This window comes from Prionailurus viverrinus, chromosome B3 (assembly GCF_022837055.1).
Source record: "Prionailurus viverrinus isolate Anna chromosome B3, UM_Priviv_1.0, whole genome shotgun sequence".
In the NCBI taxonomy this organism is placed as follows: domain Eukaryota; kingdom Metazoa; phylum Chordata; class Mammalia; order Carnivora; family Felidae; genus Prionailurus; species Prionailurus viverrinus.
The window spans coordinates 65,332,893-65,343,261 of NC_062566.1; the positions used below are offsets into that span (position 1 = coordinate 65,332,893).

Genomic DNA, 10,369 nt, shown 5'->3' on the forward strand with positions numbered 1-10,369 from the left:
GAGATATGAGGAGAGGGATTTCTATGGGATATGGGACTTATAACCAACTGTAGACGAGGAAATAGGTGAATATGGTAGTAGTCCAATGCAAAGAATACCATCATTATGGTGAGCTTCATTACGTACTGAGGAGGCACTGTTATTATAAACTCATAGAAATGTTAGACTTGAAAAAATTACTTACTATCACTCACCTCAGCCACTTTATTTTACAGATGGTGAAACTGAGTTCAAGAAGTGAGTCAAGTTGTAGAAGGGATGGGAGAAAAAATTTAAGTTCCTGTAGTTTAGGGCTAGGATCTAATCACAGTTCTGATTCCAAGTGCTGTGTTCTTTTTGCCCTTCCATGAACCATGAAAAGTGAATATGGAATGGACAATTATCTACAAATACCAATCACATAGCATTTTTTTTGCTACATTGTATTACTTCAACCATGTTTAGATTCTGCAGGAAAGACACCTCTTGGCTTGTCCTTACTTTATCATATGGTCTTATAGCTCAAACCCTGTGATCACTTCCACTCCATGAGCTGTGCAACAACAGCTGGATACCTTTAGGGTTTCTACATGATCTTTTCTCTTGGAGGGGAAAAGGTGAACATGATTTGGTAAAATGCAATAGCATGAGGCCAAACATAAGAGAGTAGTAATGAGACTGATAGCATTGCATATGGAAGGTAATCAAAGGGGTGAGGAACATGAAGATCATCATAAGTCGCCTGAATTTTGGGGGACTCCATGGGCAGGAGTAACACACTGAGGGAGAAATCAATGAGTTAGCTTCCATTTCTTCCTTCTTCTTTTATGTTATTCTAGGCATTCCTGGCCTGCCACTCATGACCCATAGGATTTAGCAGAAGGTTTTGCTTAATCTTCTCTTACCAAAACCTAGGGAAGTTAAGGAGACTAGGGAGTTAGAAGCCGTGCTTTGTAGCAATGAGTTACTACCTATTTTATGCAACTATAGTTTAAGGGGTTACATTAGACATGTTTTGGCTGTGTAAAATAAGGCAATGTTTTTTCTTTACGATATGAAATTCATGCAGTCAGTGACTCCCCACAAAGTTTATTTTCTCTTTACTTTTTTTTCCAGGTAAAATTAGTGTCATCTCTGTTTGCAGAGGCAATGGATGGAGCCAACCAATCTGTGGTATATGAGTTTGTGTTCCTGGGACTCTCTAATTCATGGGAGATCCAGCTTCTTCTTTTCTTCTTTTCCTCTGTGTTCTACATGGCAAGCCTAATGGGAAATCTCCTCATTGTGTTCTCTGTGAGTACTGAACCTAACTTGCACTCTCCCATGTACTTCCTGCTGGCCAATCTCTCCTTTCTTGATGTGGGCGTTTGCTCTATTGCAGCCCCCAAAATGATTTATGACCTCTTCAGAAAACGCAAAGCCATCTCTTTTGGGGGTTGTATATCTCAGATCTTCTTTATTCATGCTATTGGGGGAACAGAAATGGTGCTGCTCATTGCCATGGCCTTTGACAGATATGTTGCTATATGTAAGCCTCTCCACTACCTGACCATTATGAGCCCACGAATGTGCATTTTGATTTTGGCTGCAGCCTGGGTCCTTGGCCTCATCCACTCAGTGGCCCAATTGGCTTTTGTTGTAGACTTGCCTTTCTGTGGTCCTAATGTATTGGACAGCTTTTATTGTGACCTTCCTCAGCTCATTAAACTTGCCTGCACAGACACCAATAGGCTGGAGTTCATGGTCACAGCCAATAGTGGACTCATCTCTGTGGGTTCTTTCTTTATACTGATTATTTCTTACATCATCATTCTGGTCACAGTTTGGAAACACTCTTCAGGTGGGTTATCCAAGGCCCTCTCTACTTTGTCAGCTCATGTCACTGTGGTGGTTTTATTCTTTGGGCCATTAATCTTCTTCTACACCTGGCCCTTCCCCTCATCACACTTGGACAAATTTCTTGCCATCTTTGATGCAGTTCTCACACCTTTTCTGAATCCAGTCATCTACACATTCAGGAACAAGGAGATGAAGGCAGCAATGAAGAAACTCTGTCATCAGCTTGTGAGTTACAGGAGGATGTCCTAAGTACTCTAAAGGTTAAAAAAATTTTACCTACACACTCAATGACAACAGAAAAAAATAGAGTAATTGAAGTTTTAGATCTCTATTAACTTTATGTACTAGGTTACATTTAAGCATTTACCATGTCTCTGTGTATCACCAGCACCTGAATTAATTATGATAAAGGGAACTAACATTGGCACTTCTGTGTTTCAGGCCCTCCTGTGCTGGATGCTTTATAGTAATTATTTAATATTTATAAAAACTGTGTAGTAAGCATTTTTATCTTGATTTATATTGTGGGGGGGGAGGGGATAAAGTAAGAAATTCTTCCTATTCATTCTTTAATTACTGCGGAAAATGTCTCAAACCAAAGCTATCACCTTAATCCACCACTTCCAACAGTTTTATCCCTCAAAAGGTGCCAAACAGAGAATGTGTTCAATGATTTAGTGTTGGAAATTAACATGTTATTCCTTTTCACTGTGATACTTTCCTTGCTTTGAACTGGTTAATGTCCTTTCCTCAAACTATCTACCAAACTGCCATAATACCAATTGGTTTGATTTTTTTTCCTCTAAGGTATCTGCTTCCTATTACCCCATTCCTTTGGTTACCTAGAGCTGTTGATTATGTATGGAATTATGAAATTTTGGAACTGGAATTTGAGATAATTTGTTCCAACTTTTGTTAAGTGATAGATCTAAGGTGAGAATCAGATCTCCACAGTTCCCTTCCTAACTTTATTGAGGAATAACTGAAATCTTCAAATAGAATTGTATATATTTAAAGTATACAATATAGTAATTTGATATACATATATACTGTGAAGTTATTACCAAGATCAAGATAATGAACACAAACTATGATAAAGTTGTATTAATGCCTACTTATTTTAAAGATTCTTTAAAAATGCCACATGTGTACTCATATCCCAGTTATTTAGCAATTTTTGGTAGATCTTCATGATGAATCTATCTTCTTAAGCCACTAACAGATTTCAGACTTCTTTTTTTTCTCAGTTTACCTAATTTTAAAAAAGTTATTTTAATTCCAGTTACTTAACATACAGTATTGTATTCAGGCTTCAGACTTCATTTAGGAAGTTATTTCATTCTTCTATATTCACTTTTCTTCTGATGTTATTTTGGACTTATTTAAAATTGTTCATTCGTTTGTAAAATATATATTTATCAGGACAATTATGGGCTAAGACATTAGCTTAACCAAGTGAGAGATATTTCTTTTTAGCAAAATTAGCCTTTGGGTGATGATTGTTGTTTGTGTATAACTGTTCCTTTTTCCTCTTCCTCTTGATAAACTTTGTTTATACTTCTCTTTCTCCTGGTGACCTCTTAGGGTGCTCCTTTGAAGATCAGCCTTATAAATATTATGTGATCAAAGGATCACATAATATCACATGCCTTTCTATTTGACAAATGGAAACTTAGATGTGCATTCACTCCAAATAAAATTCAGTACAGATTTATTATCACTTTGCTTGCCCTTAACTGTGTCATTTACAAGCCTGGTAGAGACTGCCATAGCTCCTACTCATCCAACACCTTTCTTACTAGCTTTTTTAAAGCCCATTCATTGTTTTTGTCCACCTGTCACCACCTCTACCTTTACCAACATTTATTGAACATTTATGTGGCAGGTACTATCTGAAGCTGTTAATATATACCAATTCATTTAATTCTCTCAGCAATCAGGTAGGTAATATGATTATTCTTATTTATAGGAGATGTACCTGAAGCACAGAAAGATACACTAACTAGCCCAGAGACACAGAGGTGGTAAGTGGCGAAGCTTGGTTGCAAATCCACACAGCTTCTGCTCTAGTATCCCTGCTCTTAATCACCACACTTCAAAGTTGGTGGGTCTCTCTTATCTGTTCTTCTAAAATCTGAACATATCTTTTCTCTTTCTACTTAATAACACAAAATAACAAATACAAAACATGCATCAATTCAGTAAAATACAATGCAATTGTGTTCTGTCATTTAAATCTGTCATTAAAATATCCACCTATTTACTAGATGCATATCAAAGGGACTGGGGGCGCCTGGATGACCCAGTTGGTTAAGCGTCTGACTTCAGCTCAGGTCATGATCTCACATTTTGTGGGTTTGAGCCCTGCATTGGCCTCTGCACTGGCAGTGCAGAGCTACTTGGGATTCTCTCTCTCCCTCTCTCTCTGCCCCTCCCCTGTTCACTTATGTGGGTGCTCTCTCTCTCTCTCTCTCTAAATAAATAAACTTTAAAAAAACACAAAGGGGCTGAAACTCAGAGGTAATTTATACGATAAAATGACTTTATAACTCCCTTGTATTCAAACGAAATTCTGCATGAGTGGAGGGCATTGCACCATCTACTCCTTGGAGATAGTTAGCCCATGATAGAGTCATGTTATTTCAGTATTCTTACTGAAGCCTGAGTAGACACCTCTTGGGGTTCCTTCAGCCTAATAGAAACAGACAGTTTGCAGTAGTCCAGGCAGAGGATGAGCCAATTTTAACAACTATTTGATTGAAAGCTGAAAATGACCTTAACATGGTAAACTGCTTACTGATTCTATAGCATTAGGCTCCTTCTATACCTGAACAAGGACATAAAGAAAAAAACTTGAACACCAGGCTTCAAGTAAAGCTCTTTCAGGCACACACAAAACTTCCTCTTCTTAGTTAATATGAAAGAAAGTAGTATAAGGTTGTTTGAGGTGGTTTCTGCATCACATTAGTAGGTATCAAAATAAAAGCTGTTTATATTTTAACAGTTAGCAGACAGGGATTTCTTTCTTTCTTTTTCCCAACTGTATTAAGGTATGATGACAAATAAAAGTGTACATATTAGGTTGTACAATATGATGTTTTGTATGTAATGTGAAATGATTACCTCAATCAATTAACATATTCATCACTTCACCTAGTTAACCCTTTCCTTTTTATGTGAGAACACTGGAAATCTACTCTCTTACATTATTTTTATGTAAAATATACATTATTATTAGGTAAAATTTTTTTAATGTTTATTTGTTTTTGAGAGAGAGAGAGAGAGAGCACAAGCAGGCTATGGTCAGAGAGAGAGGGAGACACAGAATCTGAAGCCTAGGCTCTGAGCTGTCAGCACAGAGCTTGATGCAGGGCTTAAACTCATGAACTGTGAGATGATAACCTGAGCCGAAGTCAGTCACTTAACTGACTGAGCCACCCAGGCGCCCCCAAATATACATTATTATTAACTGTGTTCATCATGCTGTACATAAGTCTATAGAACTTATTCATCTAGTAACTGAAAGCTTGTACTCTTTCACTAACATCTCCCCTTTATCTTACATCCCAGCCCTTAGTAACAACCATCCTATTCTCTGGTACTCTATTATTTACTTTTTTAGACTCTGTATATAAATGAAATTGCAAAGTATTTGTCTTTCTATGTCTGGTTTAATTCACTTAGCATAATGCACCTCCCCCACCAGGCTCATCTGTGTTATCATAAATGGCAGGATTTACTTCTCTTTAAAGGCTGAATAATAATACATTGTGTGTGTGTGTGTGTGTGTGTGTGTGTGTGTGTGTGTATTTATCCACTCATGTGTTAATGAACTTAGGTTGCTTCCATATCTTGTCTATTGTTAATAGTGCTGTAATGGACATGGGAGCGCAGTAACTTTTTGAGATAGTGATTTTCATTTCATTTGGATATATATTCAGGAGTTGGATTTGCTGGATCACATGGTAGTTCTATTTTTAATTTTTTTTGAGGGACCTCCATACTATTTTCCTAGTGATTATACTGTGTTACATTCTTACCAACATTGCACAAGTGCTCCCTTTCTTTCCCCATCCTCACCAACACTTGCTTTGACTTTTTGATAATAGTCATTCTATCAAAGTCAAAAGAAAGCTGGAGTAGCCATACTTACATCAGACAAACTATATTTTAAACTAAAGTCTGTAACAAGAGATGAAGAAGAGCATTATATCATAATTATAGGGTCTATCCATCAAGAAGAGTTAACAATTGTAAATGTTTCTGCTCCCAACTTGAAAGAACCAAAATACGTAAATCAATTAATCACAAACATGAGCAATCTTATTGATAGGAATACTGTAATTGCAGGGAACTTTAATTACTCCACTTACATCAATGGACAGATCATTTGGGGGAAAAATCAATAAAGAAACAATGGCCTTGAATGATATACTTGATTAGATTGACTTGACAGATATATTCAGAACTTTTCATCCAAAAGCAGCAGAATACACATTCTTTTTGAGTGCACCTGGAACATTCTCCAAGATAGATCACATACTGGGTCACAAAACCCTCAATAAATATAAAAGAATTGAGATCATACCATGCATATTTTCTGATCACAATGCTATCAAACTTGAAATCAACCACAAGAAAAAATTTAGAAAGCCTCCGAATGCATGGAGTTTAAAGAACATTCCACTAAAGAATGAATGGGTCAACCAGGCAATTTAAGAAGAAATTAAAAAATATATGGAAGCAAATGAAAATGAAAACATGACAGTCCAAACCCTTTGGGATGCAGCAAAGGCAGTCCTAAGAGGAAAATACATTGTAATCCAGGCCTATCTCAAGAAACAAGAAAAGTCCCAAGTACAAAATCTAACAGCACACATAAGGGAACTAGAAGCAGAACAGCAAAGAAACCCCAAGGCCAGCAGAAGCAGAGAAATAATAAAGATTAGAGCAGGAATAAACAATATAGAATCCAAAAAAACAGTAGAACAGATCAATGAAACTAAGAGCTGGTTTTTGAAAACAATAAACAAAATTGATGAAACCTAGCCAGACTTCTCAAAAAGAAAAGAGAAAGGATCCAAATAGATAAAATCACAAATGAAAGAGGACATACCACAACTAACACCACAGAAACACAAACAATTATCAGAAAATACTATGAAAAATTATATGCCAACAAACTGGACAACCTGGAGGAGATGGACAAATTCCTAGACATCCTCACACACTACCAAAATTCAAATGACAAGAAATAGAAAATTTGAACAGACCCATAACCAGTGAAGAAATTGAATCTGTTATTAAAAATCTGCCAAGAAATAAGAGTCCTGGGACAGATGGCTTCCCAGGGGAATTCTACCAGACATTTAAAGCAGAGTTAATACCTATCCTTCTCAAGCTATTCCAAAAAATAGAAACAGAAGGAGAGCTTCCAGACTCATTCTATGAAGCCAGCATTACCTTGATTCCCAAACCAGGCAGAGACAAAAAAGGAGAATTACAGGCCAATGACCCTGATGAACATGGATATAAAAATTCTCAACAAGGACCTAGCAAATTGAATTCAACAATATACCAAAAGAATTATTCACCACAATCAAGTGGGATTAATTCCTGGGCTGTAGGACTGGCTCAATATTTGCAAATCAATCAATATGATACATCATATTAATAGACGAAAGGATAAGAAAGGATATAATCCTGTCAATCGATGCAGAAAAAGCATTTGACAAAATACAGCATCCTTTCTTAATAAAAACCCTCAAGAAAGTCGGGATAGAAAGAACATACCTAAACGTCATAAAAGCCATATATGAAAAGCCCACAGCTAATATCATCCTCAATGGAGAAAAACAGAGCTTTCCCCCTGAGATCAGGAACACGACAGGGATGTCCACTCTCACCACTGTTGTTTAACATAGCGTTGGAAGTCCTAGCCTCAGCAATCGGACAACAAAATGAAAATAAATGACATCCAAATTGGCAAAGAAGAAGTGAAACTTTCACTTTTCGCAGATGACATGATAGTCTACATGGAAAACACAAAAGACTCCACCAAAAAAGCTGCTAGAACTGATACATAAATTCAGCAAAGTCACAGAATACAGAATCAATGTACAGAAACCAGTTGCATTTCTATACACCAATAATGAAGCAACAGAAAGAGAAATAAAGAAATTGATCCCATTTACAATTGTGCCAAGAACCACAGAATACCTAGGAATAAACCTAACCATAGATATAAAAGATCTGTATGCTGAAAACTATAGAAAACTTATGAAGGAAATTGAAGAAGATACAAAGAAATGGAAAAACATTCCATGATCATGGATTGGAAGAACAAATATCGTTAAAGTGTCAATACTACCTAAAGAAATGTACACATTCAATGCAATCCCAATAAAAATTGCACTGACATTCTTCTTAAAGCTAGAACAAACAATCCTAAAATTTGTGTAGAACCACAAAAGATCCCAAATAGCTAAAGTTATGTTGAAAAATAAAACCAAAGTGGGAGGCATCACCATCCCGGACTTTAGCCTCTACTACAAGGCTGTAATCATCAAGACAGTATGATACTGGCACAAGAACAGACACATAGACCAATGAATAGAATACAGAAACCAGAATTGGACTCACAAATGTATGGCCAACTAATCTTTGACAAAGCAGGAGTGAGTATCCAATGGAAAAAAGACAATCTCTTTAGCAAATGGTCCTGGGAGAACTGGACAGCAACATGCAGAAGAATGAACCTGGACCACTGTCTTACACCATTCACAAAAATAAACTCAAAATGGATTAAAGACCTAAATGTGAGACAGGAAACCTTCAAAACTCTAGAGGAGAAAACAGGCAACAACCTCTTTGACTTTAGCCGCAGCAATTTCTTCCTTCAAAGAAGGAGAAGACATGTCTCTGAAGGCAAGGGAGATAAAAGCAAAAATGAACTATTAGGACTTAATCAAGATAAAAATCTCCTGCACTGCAAAGGAAAAAATCAATAAAACTAAAAGACAACCGATGGAATGGGAGAAGATATTTGCAAATGATATATTGGATAAAGGGGTAGTATCTAAAACCTATAAAGAACTTACTGAAGTCAGCACCCGAAAACAAATAACCCAGTGAAGAAATGGGAAGAAGACATGAATAGACATTTTCCAAAGAAGACATCCAGATGGCCAACAGATACATGAAAAGACATTCATCATCACTCATCATCAGGGAAATACAAATCAAAACCCCATTGAGACAACACCTCACACCAGAGTGGCTAAAATTAACAACTCAGGAAACAACATGTTGGTGAGGATGTGGAGAAACAGGAACCCTCTTGCACTGTTGGTGGGAATGAAAACTGGTGCAGCCACTCTGGAAAACAGTGAGGAGGTTCCTCAAAAAATTAAAAACAGAACTACCCTAAACTCAGCAATAGAACTTCTAGGAACTTATCCAAAGGATACAGGAATGCTGACTCATAGGGGCACATGCACCCCAGTGTTTATAGCCGTGCTTTCAACAATAGCCAATTATGGAAAGAGCCCAAATGTCCATCAACTGACGGATGGATAAAGATGTGGTTTATATATGCAATGGAATACTACTTGGCAATGAGAAAGAATGAAATTCTGCCATTTGGAATGACGTGGATGGAACTGGAAGATATTATGCTAAGTGAAATAAGTCAGAAAAAGACAGTTATCATATGTTTTCACTCATATGTGGAAGTTGAGAAACTTAACAGAAGACCATGGGGGAAAGGAAGGGGAAAAAGTAGTTATTAACAGAGAGGAGGCAAACCCATGAGACTTAAATACAGAGCACAAAGTGAGGATTGATGGCAGTGAAGGGGGAAATCGGTGATAGGCATTTAGGAGGGCACTTGTTGGGATGATGAATCACAGGAATCTACCCCCAAAACCAAGAGTACGCTGTATATACACTGTATGTTAGCAAACTTGACAATAAGTTTTATGTGTGTGTGTGTGTGTGTGTGTGTGTGTGTGTGTATAAATGAAAGGTAAAAAAATACAGCCTTTCTAGTAGGAATGAAGTGATATCTCATTGTGGTGTTAATTTGCATTTCTTGGATGGTTAGTGATTTTGAACATCTTTTCATAGACCTGTTGGCCATTTCAATATCTTTGGAGAAATATCTATTAAAGGCCTTTGCCCATTTTAATCAGATTATTATTTTCCCATGCTGTTGTATGAGTTCTTTATATATTTTGGATATTAACCCCTGATCATATGTATAATTTATAAATATTTTTCTCATTCTGTAGCTTACCTTTTCATTGTATTGATTGTTGCTCTTGCTGTGCAGAAGCTTTTTAGTTTGATTCAGTCGCACTTATTTACTTCTCCTTTTGTTGCTGTGCTTTTGGTGTCAAATAAAAAAAAAATCATTGCCCAGATCAACGTCAAGGAGTTTTTCTCTATGTTTTTTCGAGGAGTTTAAAATTTCAGGTCTTATATTTAAAGTCCTTAATCCATTTTGGGTTGATTTTGTATATGGTGTAAGCTAAGGGCCCAATTTCATTCT

General features: G+C 36.7%; 1 protein-coding gene across 1 annotated transcript; it reads left to right on the forward strand.

Annotated features, from left to right (window-relative positions):
• The first annotated feature begins 1,110 nt into the window (after positions 1-1,110).
• Positions 1,111-2,067, forward strand: LOC125168325 (olfactory receptor 4F3/4F16/4F29-like). Its single transcript, XM_047863371.1, has one exon. It carries the CDS (start codon positions 1,129-1,131, stop codon positions 2,065-2,067), a length of 939 nt encoding a protein of 312 aa, XP_047719327.1. The 5' UTR covers positions 1,111-1,128.
• Positions 2,068-10,369: the final 8,302 nt, after the last annotated feature.

Bases quoted from the DNA above. Each gene is read 5' to 3' on its own strand.
- LOC125168325 (XM_047863371.1), top strand. From the start codon at position 1,129: ATGGATGGAGCCAACCAATCTGTGGTATATGAGTTTGTGTTCCTGGGA.